The sequence below is a fragment of the Alligator mississippiensis genome, chromosome 11, assembly GCF_030867095.1.
Source record: "Alligator mississippiensis isolate rAllMis1 chromosome 11, rAllMis1, whole genome shotgun sequence".
Taxonomy (NCBI): domain Eukaryota; kingdom Metazoa; phylum Chordata; order Crocodylia; family Alligatoridae; genus Alligator; species Alligator mississippiensis.
In genome coordinates, this window is record NC_081834.1 from 5682262 (window position 1) to 5701124 (window position 18863).

Below are 18863 nucleotides of genomic sequence, written 5' to 3' on the forward strand. Positions count from 1 at the left end.
GGTCTAAGGAGAGAGAACCTCGCCTGGGGGATAAGGGGGCGCTAGACGAGGCGGGCTGGGCCGGGAGGGCTATGGACCCCGGCACAGGGTGGCACGCGGGATCCCGCCACGGGGGAGGGAGAAGGAGGGGTGCTTGAAGGAACAGGGCACGAGTGTGCATGTTGTGGGAAGGGGGCTGACGGGGGGTGTGCGCGCGCACCTGGATGTTGCATGAGTGTGAGCAGCAGGGTGTATGTTGTATGTGTGCACATGCATTGTGTGGGAGTGACAGGATGTGTGTTGTGTGTGTGCATGCATATGTTGGGTGGGTGTGCCCGGATGTGTGTTGTGTGTGTGCATATGCATATTGTGGGTGTGGCAGGATGCATGTTGTGTGTGTGTGCATATGTTGGGTGGGTGTGGCAGGATGTGTGTTGTGTGTGCACATGTGTTGGGTGGGTGTGCCTGGATGTGTGTTGTGTGTGTGCATGCATGTGTTAGGTGGGTGTGACAGGGATGTGTGTTGTGTGTGTGCACACGTTGGGTGGGTGCATGCACGTTAGGTGGGTGCATGCACGGTAGGTGGGTGTGCCCAGGTGCGTGTTGTGTGTGCACACACGTGTTGGGTGTGTCGGTGTGTGACAGGATGTGCGTTCATTATGCATGGGTGTGCATGCGCCTGTGTGTGATGGGGTGCACGTCTGTGTGGGGGACAGTGTCTGTATGTTTCCTGTGCACACATATGTTGTGTGTGTGTGTGTGACAGGATATGTGGGGGGGTGCGAGTTACGTGTGTGTGTGTCAGTCTGTACACTGTGTGTGCATGTACACGCATGTGTTGTGCGTGTATAACAGGATGTGCGCGCGTGTGTGACGGTCTGTACGTTGTGTGTGCATGTGCACACATATGTTGTGTGTGTGTATAACGGTGTGTGCGTGTGACCGTCTGCATGTTGTGTGTGCTCGTGCACACGTACGTTGTGTGTGTATAACAGGGTGCACGCGTGCGCGTGGCTGTCCCCGGGCACGTGGCGCGGCGCCCGGCTCCCCGCTGTAGCTGCTCCTCCCCGCCGGAGGGGGCAGTGTCCCGTCAGGCCGCGGGCGCCGCTCTTGGCGCTGCTCGTCGGCGGGGTGGGCGGGGCGAGCGCCCGGAACCGGAAGTGGTGGCGCGGCCGCTGCGGAGCCGGGACGTTCTGCAGCATCACGGCACCGCCCCCCCCCGCCCGCCCGCCCGCCCGCCGCGCCCGTGAGTACCCCCTCCCCTCCCCCCCCGCCCCGACCCGCCACAGCGCCCGCCACGGGCTCGGCCCCTGTGGGCACCGACGTGCCCCCACGCCTCCCCTCCCCTCCCGGACACGCACACGTACGGGCACAAGCTGCATCGCATGCACAGGCGTGCACATATGTGCCGGTGCCTGTGCACACACGTATGTGCCCGGACACACGTGCACACCCACATTTCCCTGCCCCCCACGCCCTTGCCCCAGGTGTGTGCTGGGCCCCAGCGGAGGACGAGGTGGCACAGGCCCAAGGCTCCGCGGCGCTAGGTGCCCGCTCCTGGGCTCGCGTTAATCCGGGAGGGTTCGCTGTCGGTGCCCAGGGCTGCTGGCGCCAGCAAGCGTTTTGGCGTCGTGCTGCGAGCCCGGTGCTCCCCTGGGCGCACCCTTTTCTCCGCGTCTGGATTGCAACGCACGGCGCTGTCCCGTCCCGCTGCCCCAGTCGTGCCGTGCGAGCGGCCGGGACCCAGGAGGAGATGCTGCTCTCTCTCCGGGCGGCCGTGCGCTTGCAAAGGGGATGGAAACGCAGTCTTTCACCCGGCCCTGCTTGAATTGGAGCCGCTTGCTTTCCGGCAGATGTGAACCGGTTCACCTGTGACCACCTTGGCTGCTGCCCTGGTATTTGGCAGCACCGGAGCTACTGTCGATCCTGGCTTCGCGTCCCCGCGGGGGGCAAGCCCACGGCTGGAGGAGCGGCAGCGTAAAAGGAAGGATCCGGGTGTTTTGTGTCGATGCTGGGCTGACATTTCTGGTCGCAGCGTGCAGGGCAGGTGGAGTCGCCTGAAAGCCAGTTCAGTCTCTCTTGTGGCTCTGGTTGCAGGGGAGGGCCTGAAAAGCAGACGGTTTCCACGCTGACAGCTGTCAGTTTTGGCCCGCCTTCTCCTCATGCCAGCTAAGTGCGGGCAAGGGGAGAAAGTCTGCTGGGGATGAGGTTTGAGATATTGGTATGGGCAGGGTATTGTCAGAGGAAGGCAGTAGTGCAGGACTTAACGAAGAGAAGCTGTGCGATCCATTTCCTATTGAGTCCAGAGTCAGAGGAGGATGAGCAGCTATTGTAAAAAAGTAGATCTTGAACTGCGTTCCTCTTACTTGAACCAGCAAAGATTTGAATTCCAGTGTCCCATCCCACTCTTAAACATTTCTGTCTGAGGATGACAAGGTATTTCCAACATACAAATACAGACCCCTCCCCACCCCTCCACCAAATGTGTATAGAAGTAGTTGTATTCCTCTCCTGTCTGTCGTTGTACTAATCTGTTCAAAGCAGGTATATGTTAGGCCTCTCAAAGACAGCCCTGACGTGTCCCTTGTCTTTCATTCTTCCAGAAACATGCAACATGGCAGCAGCCATGGAAACTGAACAGCTGGGCCTTGAAATCTTTGAGACGGTGGCGGGGTGTGAGGAGCATGTGGAGAAGGAGGAGTCGCCCAGGCTGGAGCCCTTCTATGTTGAGAGGTATTCCTGGAGCCAGCTTAAAAAGCTGCTCACGGACACGAGGAAATACCACGGTTACATGATGGCTAAGGCACCTCACGACTTCATGTTTGTGAAGAAAAATGACCCTGAAGGGCCCCATTCACACAGGATCTACTATTTAGGTAAGCTGGCTAGTGGGACTCATGCTTCTATTAACTTGTCCGCTGCAGGGACTTACAAACTACTTGCTGTGTGCTTAAAAGGGGACAGTACTTGCTGCTACTCTGGTAATGGCCTGTGTGTACACTCTTGCCCCATAGTAGATTGAAGATAACCCAGGGTAGTTTAGGTCTCAGTGAAAGCCCCTTTGCCACCTTTCATTGAAGGCTAAACTGTTTCAGGTTAGCATTCATTTACTGCAGAGTTAAGAGCATGCATGTAAGCAGTTAATGCAGAGCAGCTGACCGGTGACAAATCCTGGCCCTCTTTTCCCTCATGGTAACTTGTTCATGTGCCCAGCCCCTAGGTTTGTATTCGGTAGTGAAACCAGGACTGGCTGGCTGCCAGAATTACTGGTCAGACTAGGTAATAACAGTATTTTCCGACTGTAAAACCAGTGACATAATCTCCCCAAGGAGCGGGTGGACAGGGCTGGAAACGTTAATGCTCCAGGCTTGGAGAGCTGGACAGAGAATGGGGAAGTGTTCTTTCAACAGCAGCCCCACCCTATGTGGGAGGATAAAGTCCTGCAGGCCTCTTCTTGGGCCAGCTTTTCTCATCCTTGTGCTTGGATTCTGTTGAAAATAAGTGGTGTTCCCCAAACCTGGTACAGCTGGGGTTATTTTGCTGTCTTCCTGAACAGGGATATTAGAAATGTAATATTCCAAGCCTTCAGCAATTATAGGTAATTTGCAAGGTGTGCTTGGGGGCACACATGAACATTTCCTGCAGGTGCCTTTATTTCAGTAGCAAATTCACAGATTTACTTTGTCTTTCTTGGCTGCTCCTCTTCACTTTTGTCTCATTCCTGCTAGTCACTTAGGCTCCGTCGCTCTAGATTTCTGAATGGATATTGTGTATAATCGAGCCCTTCTAGGTGATTTTTGTAGTGTAAAACGCACCACAGGGGATCTCGGGTGGCTTTTCTGAGCAAGGCTCCAAATGCTTCTGTTCAAAAGCTGTACTGTTTAAACACAAACACACAAAAAATCTAGCCTCTGGGAGGAGGTGAGATCTGGAGCAGAGAACTGGAAGCTAGTCTTTGCAGCCCCCTCCAAATTAGTAAGCTGTGAACCTGAAATGTCAGCCATGTCTCAAACTGCTTTGGAATTGGTTATAAGCTCTATTTCTACCCCTTCACCCTACCACTTTTTTGAGGTTTTACAGCCACATTTTCATACGGTTAGTTTTTTCCTCCCCTTCTGCTGTGGCTGAATGAAAAAGCCATTCCTCTGTTGCAATTTGGTTACTCTATGCCTCTAACGGGAAAATTTCCAGGCTTGTAGAAAAGGAGGAACTGACTAGGCACAGCGTGAACAAACTACAAGATAGAAATATCCCCTTGTGTTTTATGTGGAGGAGCTTCAAGGGCTAGGTAGGGGGTAAAAAGTTCAAGCGTAGCTGGGTGGATTCTAGAAAGGATCCCTAAATAGTCCAGTCTGGTAATCTGTGGCCACACACTCGTTAACTTCACCAGGGGCCAGACCTCAGGCCCAAGTCTTATTAAATGTGGAATATGAAAAATGTACTGTATTCTCAAACTGCCGGCGGGGTGGGGTGGGAGAGGAGAGGCTTCATCGTCCTTGGGTCTCCCTTCACTGATACAGACAGCATGATGTTGCAATCAAGCAAGAGACTTGGAGTAATGATCAAGAAGCCTTGCCTGATTTTATACCTTCCAGAGAATTTAAATGTTTTAGCAGTGGCATACCTCCATCTACAGCTGCTCCCTCTGTCACTTCCCTTCTTGCAGTCTAGTGGAGCAGGGCACTCCCCTGCCCTCTCTGAGTGGCATGCCAGTGCAGAAACTGCCACTTGTTCCTCTTATGGAAGGTGATTTTTGGTGACACTGTTGTGTCTTTTGGTTGCTTTGTCATCTGCTGAGATTGCTTAATGTTCAGTAATGGGGACATGAATCTTTTTTCCTTCTCTCTAGCAATGTCTGGGGAGAACAGAGAGAACACACTGTTCTATTCAGAAATTCCCAAAACCATAAACAAGGCTGCGGTGCTAATGCTTTCCTGGAAACCCCTTCTGGATCTCTTTCAAGTAAGTGCTTATTTCCTTACTGCTTTGTGGAGGTTGGTTGCGCATTCACTGTGTATGTGCTCACTGCAGTCACGAGCCATCAACAGGCTCAGCAGTGGCAGCATGAAGATCTTGAACATTTTGAGTGCCTTTCTTGTTTAGATCAATTTTTTTCCTGCTAAACAAGGAAACATTACCTGCTGTGAGATCTCTGTGCTGGGTGGTTTCTACCCGGCCTTCAGCTATTGCAATTGGTGAATGCAGTTTCATAGATTTTATAGACATTAGGGCTGGAAGGGACCTCGGAAGATCATTGAGTCCAGCTCCCTGCCCGAAGGGCAGGAACTCAGCTGGAGTCATAGGATCCCAGCAAGATAAGCATCCAGTTTTCTCTTGAAGGTGTTCAACATAGGTGCTTGAACTACCTCCGATGGCAGGCTGTTCCAGGCCTTGGGGGCTTGGACATTAAAGAAATTCTTCCTTATGTCCAGCCTGAAACGGTCTTGCAGTAATTTATAACCGTTTGACCTTGTCATCCCTTGGGGCACAATCGTTCCCCCAGATCCTGGTGAACACCCCAATAAACTTATAGGTGGCCATCAGATCACCCCTGAGCCTGCGCTTTTCCAGGCTAAAGAGTCCCATGGTTCTCAGCCTGTCGTCGTAAGGTCTGTTTTCCTGACCTCTGATCATGCGTGTGGCTCTTCTCTGCACTCTCTCAAGCTTCTCCACATCCTTTTTGAATTGTGGGGCCCCAAACTGGATGGCAGTACTCCAGCTGCGGCCTCACCAAGGCTGAGTACAAGGGGAGAATGACGTCCTGGGATTTGCTTGAGAAGCATCCATGGATGCAAGCCAGCGTTATGGTCACTTTACTAGCTGCAGCATCACATTGCAGGCTCATGTTCATCTTGTGGTCAATGATGACCCCCAAGTCTCTTTCTTCTGTAGTGCTAGCCAGCGTAGCACTGCCGAGCCTATAAGGATGCTGCAGATTTTTCCTCCCAAGGTGGAGAACCTTGCGTTTTTCAGTGTTAAACACCATCAGGTTCTCGTCCGCCCACTTGCTGAGCCTGTCCAGGTCAGCCTGGATCGCCCTCCTGTCTTCTGGTGTGGATGCTTTGCCCCAAAGTTTGGTGTCATCGACAAACTTGGCCAGTCCGCTTCTGACTCCAATGTCCACATCATTAATGAAGATGTTGAACAATATGGGTCCAAGGACAGAGCTTTGGGGGACCCCACTGGTCACAGGGCACCACGACAATTGACTTCCATCAACCACCACCCTCTGGGTCCGACCACGGAGTCAATTTCCCAGCCAGCGGATCGTGGAGGACCCAAGGAGTCAATTGGCCAGTTTTGCCAAGAGGTGATCATGGGATACCAGATCGAAGGCTATTTTGAAGTCAAGATATATGACATCAATCTCTTCTCCCTTGTCCAGGTGATAGGTCACCTGGTTGTAGAAGAAAATGAGATTGGTCAAGCAAGACCTACCCGCGAGAAACCCATGCTGGCTATCCCTCCACATGTTGGTGTCGGTCAGTCCGTTAAGGATGGCCTTTTTAATAAACTTTTCTAAGACCTTCCCTGGGATAGAGGTCAGGCTGATGGGCCTGCAGTTTGCTAGATCCGCTTTCCTCCCTTTCTTGAAGATAGGCACCACATTGGCCTTCTTCCAGTCTTCGGGCACTTCACCAGAGCGCCAGGAGTTCTCGAAGATCCGTGCCAGGGGCTGGGCTATGATGCTCGCCAGCTCCTTGTGTACCCTGAGGTGTCAGTTGTCAGGGCCGGCTGACTTGAAGGTATCCATCCTCTCAAGGTGTTCCTTCATGAGGTCAGTACTGATGGAGGGCAGGGGATCTCCCTCACCCAGACCTCCGTGTCCCGTAGTGGGCATGGGCATCCATGGGACTGATGAACTACTGACGCAAAGTACCCATTTAATAGGTTGGCTTTTTCCTGGGCGTTGGTTGTCAGTTGTCCCATCTGGTTTAGCAGGGGTCCAGTGTTGCCTTTGCTTTTCCTCCGGCTCCACACATGTCTAAAAAAGGACTTTTTATTGTCCTTGATACTCAAAGCTAGTTAGAGTTCAGTTGCAGCCTTGGCTGTCCTGGTTTGCTCCCTGCAGGACCAGACCAGTGCAGAATATTCCTTCTTGGAGGTGACTCCCATCCTCCATCCTTTGTAGGCCTTTCTTTTTAGCCTCAGGAGATCTGCTAGATCCCTGGAGAGCCAGGGGGGCTGCTGTGCCCTCTTGCTGCTTTTCCTTCGAGATGGAATAGAATTAGCTTGTGCATTGAGGATCGCTCCCTTGAGGAGCAACCACTCTTCCTGAACTCCCCTCCCCCCTGGGGTCGTGGTCCCTTAGGGCCTCACTGACAATCCTCCTGAGCTTGTCAAAGTCGGCTTTCCTGAAGTCAAGGACTTCCGTGTTGCTGACTGACTTGCCAGGTTTACAGCAGATGGTGAAGGTGATCAGCTTGTGGTCGCTGTCACCCAGCTTCCCATCGATCACTAGGTCACTGAGTAGGTCATCCCCAGTAGCCAGTACCAGGTCGAGCAGCGATTTACGGGCCAACGAGAGGTAGACTTCTTGCATCAGGTAGAGGTCATCCACTCACGATAGGAAACTTTGTGACCGCTCGGTTTTTGCTGCGTGATCCTCCCATGAGATATCTGGGTAGTTGAAGTCACCCATGACAACCATGGTCCTGGAGCATGCTGCCTCAGCCAGTTCCCAGGTGAACTCCTAGTCAAGCTCTTGAATTTGGGTGGGAGGTCTGTAGTAGACTCCCACCGTTTCTAGGTGTTACTGTCCTACTGCAAAGAAATCACCAGGGGTAGATCTTGGAGCCTCTTGTGATAGATCTTGGAGTCGATCTGAGGCTGGAGTGCGGGGGCTGAGTGCCTGCATGCGTGCATGCACATGCCCCAGCCCAGCAGATCAGTCCATGGGGGAGGGAAGGGGCAAGGGCTAGATCAAGGCCCCCGTGGTGAGGGTACAGTGCTGCAGAGGCAGGAGCAGGGGCAAGTTGTGTGTGGCCCTGGCTTGGTGGGACTTACCTGCTGGGGAGGCATGCCCCCAAATAATTTTTTCTCCCTCTGCCTCCCCCTTTCCCTCTCACAGACTTACCTGCTGGGCGGGGGGATGTCAGTGGTGCACAGTAGATCTTGGGTTGCTTTTAAATGCCAAAGGTGATCTCCTACTTAAAGGTTAGAGACCACTGCAGAGGGATAAGCAAGGGACTTAAGCAAGAGTCTCATATCTCTTGAGCTTGTTTGACATCTGTCTTCAAGCTCTGTTTGAGGTATTTCTGCATTTGCTTTCCTTGCAAATCCTCCTTTGTTATCTGCTCCATAGCTGCAGCTCACCATGACCACTTTGCTTTGGAAGGACTAACTGATCAATGGAGGCATATTTATACCCCCTAGAGCAGTACTCAGAGGGTCTGCAGTGGCCACGGGCTCCCCATCAGCTGTCCTTGCTGCACAACAGACCTAGGTAGGGCTGCAAGGTATGGAATGGCAGGCTTTGTCCCTTAAGACCTAGGTCTGGGGTGAACAACCTGGTGCCATCTTAGGAGACTGTAAGTCCTGTTTGAAATTCCCCTTGTGCTTTCATCTATCTAGACTGATCACCATGGCTGTTGGCTGGAATGAACTAAAGGTCTGTCTTTTTCCTCTTTGGCCTCTGCACAGTTTTGTAATTCTTTGTTCAGAACAGGCTGTCTGTCTTATGATTAGGCTTGGCAGGATTCAATTTTTATTGGTAAACAGTGATTTCACCTTACACTCACAGACCATTGAAACAATTTTTCCATCGCTAATAATCAAAATGTATAGGAAGGGGACATAAGAGCAGGGCCTTCCCGGAGGTTTCCTTCCTGGGGAAGGGGGTTGTGGGGCCGGGGGGCAGCGACTGCTGCAGGACAAAGGAAAGTGGGTGCTGACTTGGGGGTGCCTGAGCATGGGCTGGACAGCAGTCTGACAGCTCAGCAGCACAGCAACTTCCCCCATGTGTGTTGGGCTGGAGGAGGAAGTGGGTATGTTTGTAAGCGCATGTGTGTGTGCGTGCATGCTACCACACCCCTAATTTTGTGTGATCCTGAAAATTTAAATTGATAAAAATCATAAATGTTTAAAAATAAACTTCGATTTTTAGCCATCGAAATTATTTAAAAAAAAAAATCAAATTCTGCCATGCCTACTTATAATTGTTCTCTTACAAGCTGTGTGTACCTGCCCTGTCCAACCAGCTTAACAGCACCCTTTAGTGGTAAGCTGAAAGCAAACACCTGCTCTCTTCCTGTCGCTACTGTAATCGTTGCTGTTGTAATGCTAGAACCCTAGGCACGTGTTGGGCTCTATACAAAGAGACCATTCCTGCCTCTGTTATAAGACAGGGGGAATAAGTAGATGCAGATGCATCATTGGGGAAACAATGGGACAGCATTGGTCAGCATGGTCTGCTCAGTACACCACCTTGCCCTGTCACAGCAGGTAACAGCCTCCGGAAAAGAAGGTGAGCAAAGGATGCTGCCTTACAACAACTTTTCTGCCCAGGCTCTTTTGCCAACTTGCAGCTCCCTGGGTTCTCCCAGGAATTTTCCTTTCCCCCTCTGTTGTGCTTGGGTTGCATACAGGTATCCCTGATTTAACCAAGGTGTGATTTTTAAACTGGATTAATTTTAGAACACTTTTGCATATTCAATCCATTTAAATCCATTTGAAGCCAGTTGAGCTTGCTGCTGTAAACTTTCTGGGCGCACGCCAAGGCAGCATCACTGATTTACATCGTGAGTGCATTTACATGGAAGTGTCCCCTGATTTAGCTCCATTTCCTTGGGAGATTTGCCCTGGTGTAGCTTAAAATTTGAATTCAAATAGACGTGGTTAATTTGGGGCAAGAGCCTGCATGGACGCTCCTGTGTCTATCTAAGAGCAGCATATTTTGTTTTAGCTTAAATCCATTAGGGGCAATTTAAGAAAGCCAAAGTTAGCTGATCTCTGTGTTGGTTGGTGTGTCTGCCCCGCTTTTTGCCCCTGTTTTAAACTGTGTGTATTTAAAAGTTGATTCAGGTTATTCCAGTGCAGCGTTCTCCTGAAGCTCTAAGCATGTCAAGCAGCCTGAGGTCATATTTGGCTTCTCTGAGAAATCAGCTCTAAGGCAAACAAAAAGGAGTATCCTCCCTTTTCCTGTTCCCCAGCTTGGTAGGAAATGTGTGTAACTCGTGAGACAAATAGCCTGAATCTGCTCTTCTGGCCCTGGAGGGAGTCTACAAGGGCATGGTATGGCTTAAATGAAATGCCTATGCACTACAAGGAGACCGTATTGAAGCAAAAACAAATAACACTTTCCTTCCCACTCTGTGAGATGCTGGGTGCATCTACACGTGCGCTTTACTGTGGAGTAGACTAATTAACTCTACAGTAAAGCATCACAGTCTACATGTGCGCTGGTATTAGGGCGCATTAAACTAATTAATTCTGCCATAGGGTGGTATTGTCAGGGACAGTATTGTCTTCCAGCAGAGTACTTTACTGTGCCAAAACACGTGTAGATACTGACTGTAGGTGTACGTTGTGCTCGGTCAGCCCAGCTGGCCGGGGGCCTGCTCCAGCCTGACTCAAATTGCTGCTGTCCCAGGTGAATGTGTAGACAGACGCTGTACCCTGGAGCAACTGACTCTGGTTTGAACGGCTCCAGAGTTTGCGTTGCATTAATTGAACGTGTAGATGCACCCGCTGTGCAGTACATTTACTTCTATAAGCATCAGCAGCACAGCTGCTCAGACAGGGTCTTATGTTGGTCTTGTACCAGTGTAGATCAGAAATAACTCCTTTTCTGTTGGAATTGCAACTGGTGTTAGACAGGCGTGAAATCTGAAATGGGCCCAAAATTGCTAATATGAAAGAAAGAGAACAGCTTGCAGCTAGTGGGATTCGCAGTGGAACAGCTCATTTCTTCTTTGCCAGATTGTCCAAGTTGCCATCTGACCACAGGCCAGCAGAGATGGAGCCTGCGGAGATGCTGCCTGCCTGCTCCTGAAGGTGCAGGAAAAGGCAGAGCAAGTGGTGATATTGCTCTGCGGTTCTTTTCCAGGCCAGCCTCGACTATGGGATGTACTCCCGCGAGGAGGAACTGCTGCGCGAGAGAAAACGCATTGGCACCATTGGTATTGCCTCTTATGACTACCACCGGGGAAGCGGCACGTTCCTGTTTCAGGCGGGTAGCGGGATTTACCACGTCAAAGATGGAGGCCCTCATGGATTCACTGTGAGTTCACACACCAGCTGGTTTTCCCTTACCCTGCTTAAATGTATTATGTGCTTTCCCCTGCCAGGAGTTTGGTAGTGGAAGAGCTATGTGTTGGAGTCCAAGTGGGGAAGAGCCCGTTACGGATGCCGTGATAATGGCACCAAAACGCTTTCTTGAGATGGGGATGGGGGTGTTGCATAAAGCAGGAAATTGGTGGGACTGCCAGTGGCAGAGAACAGGTGTGGGAAGAGGAAAAAGGAATGTGGGCAGCAGCCCCTACATCTGGCTTTCAGGGAAATGACTTGTTCCTAGGTGTGAGGCTTGGCTGTGTAATGGAGAAGAGAGGTCTGTGAAATAGCAGCCCGTCAGTGCAGGGGCCAGGTTATGAGTTGGGAGCAGAAGTCATTTCCTTTTGCTGTCCCTAGTGCCTGAAGCCCATCTGCTCGCATTATTTGGTGGATGCTGCTGCATTCCCAGTGGCTTTGCAGGGCAAGGCAACTGCCTGCTGGGGCTGGTTCGTTCTTAGGGAGTAGCTTCTTATGCTGCCCTGAGCGGTTCTGAACAAGGTGGCTTCTGGCTTGCTGGCTGTCTCTGTTAGTGTGGGGGAAAGGTGTCTGTATCCAAGAGTGTGAGCAAGTATCTGTAGAAACACTGAACAGGCCCATCAGCTGCCCTGGTTTCCTTACGAGCATTTTATTCAGGCATTTGAAGCCAGCAGTGGCTGCTGGAAGGAGATGGGTCTTCCAGGCAATCGTTTCAGAGATGGGTGTAGTCACATAGCCAGACAAGCACTTTGTTAATCACAATCTAAGTTTTCTTCTCTTCTCTTGTACAGCAGCAGCCTCTAAGGCCCAATTTGGTGGAGACCAGTTGTCCAAACATCCGAATGGATCCCAAGCTGTGCCCTGCTGATCCAAACTGGATTGCGTTTATTCATAGCAATGACATTTGGATATCTAATCTAGAGACCAGAGAAGAAAGGCGGCTAACCTTTGTGCACAATGGTAACGTGTTTAGCTCCCATCCAGCCCTTTGATCTCCTCTGCCCTGCATGCTCGTGTGTTCTGCCACTGGACTGAATTCTTCCCTGGCATAAGGGCTCTGGGTGAAACCTCTGGAGGTCACTTTTTATTTCAGGGGTGAATTCAGTGATGCTCCCCAGCTTTCTTTTGGTGTAAATAGTGGAAGCAATTCACTGCTGTGTGCCATACAGTATGGTAAAGCAAATCACCTGTTCAGTGCACCGGGCAAGGTTTTTTACCTCAGGCCTAAACCATTGCATTTTTCCTATGTCTGCTTCTGTGGGCATGGAAGTATGAAAACCATTCCCAGCAGTGAATAGGCAGGTTGCAAAGCTTTGTGGAGGTGATACCAGCTACTTCTGAACGGCCTCTTGGCTTTTACTACTCCCTCACATTTAATTCATCACTTGTTTCTTTTCCTTCATAAGAAGTCAGGCTGGAAGGGCCCTTGAGAGGTCATCTAGTCCAGCCCCCTGCCCAAGGCAGGATTATCCCTTTTCAAACCATCCCATACAAATCCAGTGTCTAATCTCTTAGCAAAACTACACAGCCCACCCTGATGCAACACAAGACATAACACCCAAACCTGCCACAGGTAAAGCAGTGGGACCACAGTGGCTAATGTCCTACTGCTGCAGAGTTGTTAAAAATATGCTCAAGATATCACAGGAAGAGGCCACACCCTCTGCTGCAAACCCCCCCATGGTCCTTTCCAATCTGATAATGGGGTAAAATACCTTTGGGACCCTAAATATGGCAATCAGATCCGACCCAGAGCAGAAGAACAAGACCTTCTTGCCAGGAACCTCTAGTCTTAAGTCCTAACAGGGGCTGGAGTCCTTTACTTTCTTCCCAAATTGTGTTTTACAGATATAACCATATATGACTTGGATAAAGGGGAATGAAGAATATCTATTTCCAAAGAGGATAAAACAATTATTTAGGGAAAAAACCATTAAACTGGTTTGCTCATTTGCAGTTGAATGATTAGAGACCAAGAGATCAGGCCTTACGAGGAGAGGCTGAGAGGCATGGGACTCCAGCCTGGAGAAGCAGAGGCTCAGGGGGGACTTGGTGGCAGCCTATATTTATATCAGGGGTGTGCATCAGGATCTGGGAGAACATGTGTTCACCAGGGCACCCCAAGGGAAGACAAAGTCTAATGATCACACACTGCTGGAAGACTGTTTTAGACTGGACATAAGGAAAAACTTCTTTACCATCTGAGTCTCCAGAGTCTGGAATAGGCTCCCCCCAGAAGTGGTGCAAGCACCTACTCTGGAAATCTTCAAGAAGTGCTTGGATGCTTATCTTGCTGGGGTGATCTGACCCCTGCTGACTTCCCGCCTCTTGGGCAGGGGGCTGGACCTGATAATCTCATGAGGTCCCTTCCAGCCCTAATGCCTGTGAAATCTATGAAATTATACATGTTTCTTTCTAAACATGTTTAAAATGTTAACAACTTGTGGCAAACCCTAAACTCGCTGTAATCTGTTATATTTTCATTTATTAAAATGAGTTTGTTGCAGCAGTAAGCCCTGCCCAGATTGCACTGTTTATTTAAGTATATAAATGAAGAGGAGAACATCAGAAAGTTTTGAAGACAGCACTAGCTTTATAATGCATCACAATGCTTTATACTATGTTAAGTGTATTATTTTCACTCTTCACAGTAGAGCTACTGCAAGTTGTGGCATTTTTTCCAGATGCCTATACTTCTATTTTTTATTAGATAGAAAAGCTTCTGCCACAACTGCTTAGTTTTAGTTCTTTGAAAATCTAACTCATGGTGATCAGAAACAGTCCAACAATTCACAAACTTCAATTAACCCTTCCCTTTGCTTAATAAAACAGTTCTAAATGCACAGTGTGTTTTAATAGACTTTTTTGCATTTACTTGGCACATTTAAAGTAGCTTTATTAACTAATAAAACAATGAAAATGCTGTTTTTGCTCCCTTTTAATTGAAATCCAGTTTCCATCCAGATGAGACATGAGACGATTTGTGGATAAAAAGTTATCATCTGCTCAGTAAGGCATCAGTCATTCTCTGTTTTCAGATGTAAAAATCTGAAAATTAGAAATATGAATAAATGTATGTCAAGCTACATAATTGCTTAAATTAGTGCAGTTGGATATACCAAAAAAAAGTGCTGGATTCAGCAGACAGGCTGTATTTGGTTGCAAATCAGCAATGAAAATGAGCCACTCTGGGAAAATAACTCAAAAGTAAAAATGCAAAACAACATTAAAGTCATCAGTTTTAATCATGGTTTCTTGCTTGCTGATGGAAATCATGATTCAGATTGGTGAGGAAAATTATTTAGAGTACAATCAGCGACCTCATCTGCAGCCTCCCGTCTTCCTTGCTTTACGCACCTTGTAATGAGCGGAGCCCTTTTATAATGCTTTTCTTTGTGCTGCAGGTTCCCTAATGTCCAGCGTTGGCCTCATCTCCTGTTATTTCCATTTCATCTTCCTCCTTTCAGCCCCGACAAGAGCGTGTGCTGTGGGAGGAAGTGACACGGGATAGTTATTCTCTCCTCTTTGGGGGCTGCCTTTTTCCTACTTCTGCTGTTTGGAACTGTTATGATTCCCTCTGCTTGCGAGAATGAGGGTCAGGAGGGGGGAGGATGAATTGTGGCTGCAAGGGAGATGGGTACATCTGAGGACGATTTCAGTGGTGTGAAAAGGGATGCTGTCAGGGAAATGGAAATTGTTACTGTGAAAATCCCATCACCCATCAGCCTGATCAGAGCTGAGTGGGAGCAGGAGACAGCTGCAATCTTGTTAGCGACTGAAGCTGGGTTCACCTCTGAGATAATTGCTTCCTTGCAGTGTGAATTTGGCCCTCAGTTGTGAAAATGTGAAGCTGGTTGTGTTCCTTGGCAGCAGCCAGGCTTGGAGCCTAACGCTTTCTCCCGTTGCCTCCTCAGAACTGGCCAACATAGAAGAGGATCCAAAATCTGCTGGAGTCGCAACCTTTGTGCTGCAGGAGGAATTTGATCGATACACAGGCTACTGGTGGTGTCCGGACACCAAGCCAAGTAAGTGTGCTCAGTGCCATGTAGCTGACGGGCAGGGATCCTGTTGGTATGGCCCCAGTGCCACCACCACTGTAGGACAGAGTCGGTTTTCTCTTCCTGTTCCATATCCCAATTAGGTAGCACCCCATGTTGGTTGTGCTGGGATAGATGGGGATACATCAAACAAAACCAGGGTTTCATGCGGAGAAAAGGATGCAGGTGAGCTCTAAGGAATGAAATGTCCTGTGAGAATATAAGAGAAAAGACCAAAGGGAGGTACTTAAAATATATCATAAGAGGCTAACATTATCATTTCCATATGGACAGATGACACATTTAGTAAGGAGTAAATTGACTTTCTGTAGAATATGCAGGGCGGACACATGACTCTCACCTTACGCTGGTGTAAATCTCTCTAGTGTGGGGTAAAGTTACCTCTCAGAAGAGGAGGGTGTGCCAGTATAAGGTACACTCATGTACAACACATGTTCAGTCCCCTATTAAACTTCATCGTAGGGCAGCACAGAGCAGGCCCCCTTCCAGCCCATCCACCCACTGGCCAAGAACTGCAGTAGTGCCTACTGTGGGCAGCCAGCTTGGGAGAACAGGTCATGTATCTGGTCCTTACTATGGATAAATTTACACTGGAATAATATCCAGGCTAGATGACTATGGTAATTATGTTGTGTGTCCATGCCCCATGGTTTTTGTGAGATAGCATCATCTGGGCTTTACAGTTCACAGTCTAGGTGTGTGTTACCTTGGAGGAAAGAAACCTACACTAATCAGAGTGGAGACAGCAGTTAGATTTCTGCTACACGTTGCATGTATTGTACAAATTTACTGGTTAATTGCACAATAAATTTAGACTGGCCACATGTGTAGAGTAATTATCATTGTTAATTATTTATTGTCTAAATTATCATCGGTTAACCACGCAATAAATTTAGACAACCACACTTGCAAAGTAATTATCAGACAATAAAAGTGACCGTTGGGCTATATAAAAAGAGCTAACCAGCTACAAAGTTAGTGCCTGAAAATGTGTAACAATGCTAGAGCTGGTTTCTAACAGGCTTTAATTTGAACGTGTAGTAGAGCCCTTAGATTCAGGATCATTCAGAACATAGCACACATGTTGCACTTAAAAACACAATTTTAAACCTAGTGGTTTAAGAATTTGTGCAACACCCAGTTGATTAATAGCAGAAATGCTTGCTTTAATAACTACCAACAAGCTACAAAACTAACAGAAAAAGACTCTTTCCCAATATAAAATATTATAGAAAGTCCCACTACATATTTAGCTGCAGTAGTGTTTTCTCACCAATGCAGGCAGGGAAGCTGGTCCGGTCTTGCAGCGTTTACTTGTGGTCTGGGTGCAGTACGGCTTCTTGATCTTTCCTGGACTGCATGCCTTGCTGGCAGTTCTGTCTTGCTGCTTATGTTGTTTAATTGTATAACTTCAACACTTTTTTCCTTGATGGTTGGCTGATTAAAGTCCGAACAAAACAGGGAGGAAAAGGGTGATCATCATATTACAGTTGTTAAATTGCCTGGCTCCTGCTTTTCGATTTGTTTCAGTTTGAAGGCTTGTGTTTCTTGTAGCCCTGAAGTTACAGGTCAGTTAAATGTGATGGGCCTTGAGTGGTCAACTAGGATGTTTAGAGGCATTGGTTACTGGACCTGTCTTTGGGTATTTGTTTATCAATGAGGCAAATTTGCAATAGCTTATACCGCTGATGGTCTATTCACAGAATTCCAGACTTACACTGAATGATTGAGACATTTTTAACACCTTATTCATTGGATGCCTGTTTTGAAAAAATGTGAGGATACCACGCATAGGACATTTTCCTTGTATTCAATGCACCTTTTACAGGTTTTGCTTGAAATGTATATTTAATCTTTTGTCTTTGTTAGTTACTAGTTCAACTGAAATGTATATGTAGTTTCCTTGCCTTCTTTAGTTACACTGGCTCAGCCTTTTTCTCTGGCTTCCTTAGCTTGGAGATGCACATGATGAATGTGTCAGGTCTCTGCTAACAATTTTAACTACCACTCTTATTATTTTATGGCATGGGTCTGGTATTGGGTACCACAAGCTCCTCTCTCTCTTATGCCTAATGGGTTGCAAGCCATTAGTGGAGTTTGATATTCTTTGTGGCAGGCTTGTTACCACAACCCAGTCTTGCCCCAGCCACTGTCTTGCATTTTTGTGCAGGAGACACTGCCCAAGCTTTCATAGCCAGTACACAAACTTGCTGGATTTCCCTCTAGCTCCAAACAGCTGGAGCGCCAGCGTGTGGTGCATGATGCGGCCTCCCCCTAGGCATCCAAAGGAACAGGGCCGTCGCCTGCAATGAGCAGATTGTTACAGCAGTTCCAGATGTGAAACGTGTCTCTTCCTTTGCAGCACTCAACGGAGGCAAAATCCTTAGGATTCTCTATGAAGAAAATGATGAGTCAGAGGTGGAAATCATTCATGTCACGTCCCCCCTGTTGGAGACCAGGCGGACAGATTCCTTCAGGTATCCCAAAACAGGTGAGGCCTTGCAGCTTGCTCCCTTTCCTTCTGCCTTCGGCCCTCCCCCACAAGTGACTCGTTTGTAGCCCATGCTGATGGTGTAGGATCCTCACTGCTAACCCAGTGTTTTTTAGTTGCTGGCAGCATACTGCTCCGTCTTTACTATTCAGGAAGCACCACCCTCTTTATCTTCACAGCTCTGGGCTTCAAAGTGAAAAAACACGTATTTTTTACAGCTTTCTACTGAGCTGCTGGCAATGCCCTTGTAATTGGGGCTGGGGGGTTGGGGAATCTTGGAAGGGTGTCTCAGATTTACAAGGCTTGAAGCAGTATAGACCACTCAGTCCCATTTTCAGCCGTGACTTGGACACAAGGAGCCTAAATCCCATTGACTTTCATCCTGAAGATAGTTCTTAGCAGCCTGGTTTACTTGGGCTGTGTAGCACTGAGCAGAGCAAAGGGTAAAAACCTTTAGAAACAGGACCTCGGCCTCAGGGCCTCAGTTCCCCATAGGTAGAGGGGGAAAACAGCACTGCCCTTCCTCCTGGTGGGGACATGGTAAGATATACATGTGAAAACCTGGGAGGTGTTCAGATACTCTGGTATTGGGGGCCATATAAGCCCCTAAAGTTGGTGCCTGAGGGTTTGGTGGCTTTGTGGTACGTTCTCCGGCTGGTTTGATCAGATCTCTGTCTTCATTGTAGCCAGACAATATCATCTAGCACAGGAGCAGTCACCTGAATTCTGCCTGCTGTTCCAGGTGGGGAGATATGAACCCTCACGTCCTTTGCAGAGGTGTCTGTCATGCGTCTGTAAGGCCGATGCATAGCATTTTTTGGTGCTCATCCCTAATAGAATGCAGCTTTTTTTGAAAGGTCCTACCTGGCCAGTTCCTACAGGGTATGTCTTTAAGGATATAGCATTGGGAGGTAATGCTTCTTGCTGCAAAGTGAATTGGTCTGTAACTGTAACCCTTAATCCCCCCTTCTCAAAGAGAAAAAGACTAACAGAACTTTGAAATGGTGGGACCATTAAGAATGAAGAGGGCTACTTAGCCTTTGTTCATTTTAGTCCCTTCTGACCTGACCTGAATACTACCCCTTTTA

The 18863-nt window shown here is 48.6% G+C and overlaps 1 protein-coding gene across 3 annotated transcripts in view; it reads left to right on the forward strand.

Annotated features, from left to right (window-relative positions):
• Nucleotides 1-18863, forward strand: part of DPP8 (dipeptidyl peptidase 8) — a 49889-nt gene that overhangs the window by 4528 nt on the left and 26498 nt on the right. The window contains exons 1-7 of one of the 3 annotated variants that reach the window (XM_059714547.1): nt 1144-1225; nt 2583-2855; nt 4829-4941; nt 11027-11200; nt 12018-12186; nt 15141-15251; nt 17647-17775. In XM_059714547.1, coding sequence (XP_059570530.1) covers nt 2594-2855; nt 4829-4941; nt 11027-11200; nt 12018-12186; nt 15141-15251; nt 17647-17775 — 958 coding nt within the window. In that variant the 5' untranslated portion in view covers nt 1144-1225; nt 2583-2593. Of the gene's footprint in view, nt 1-1143; nt 1226-2582; nt 2856-4828; nt 4942-11026; nt 11201-12017; nt 12187-15140; nt 15252-17646; nt 17776-18863 lie in introns of those variants that run through there. The other 2 variants (XM_019477783.2, XM_014605916.3) reach the window with 2 other exon arrangements.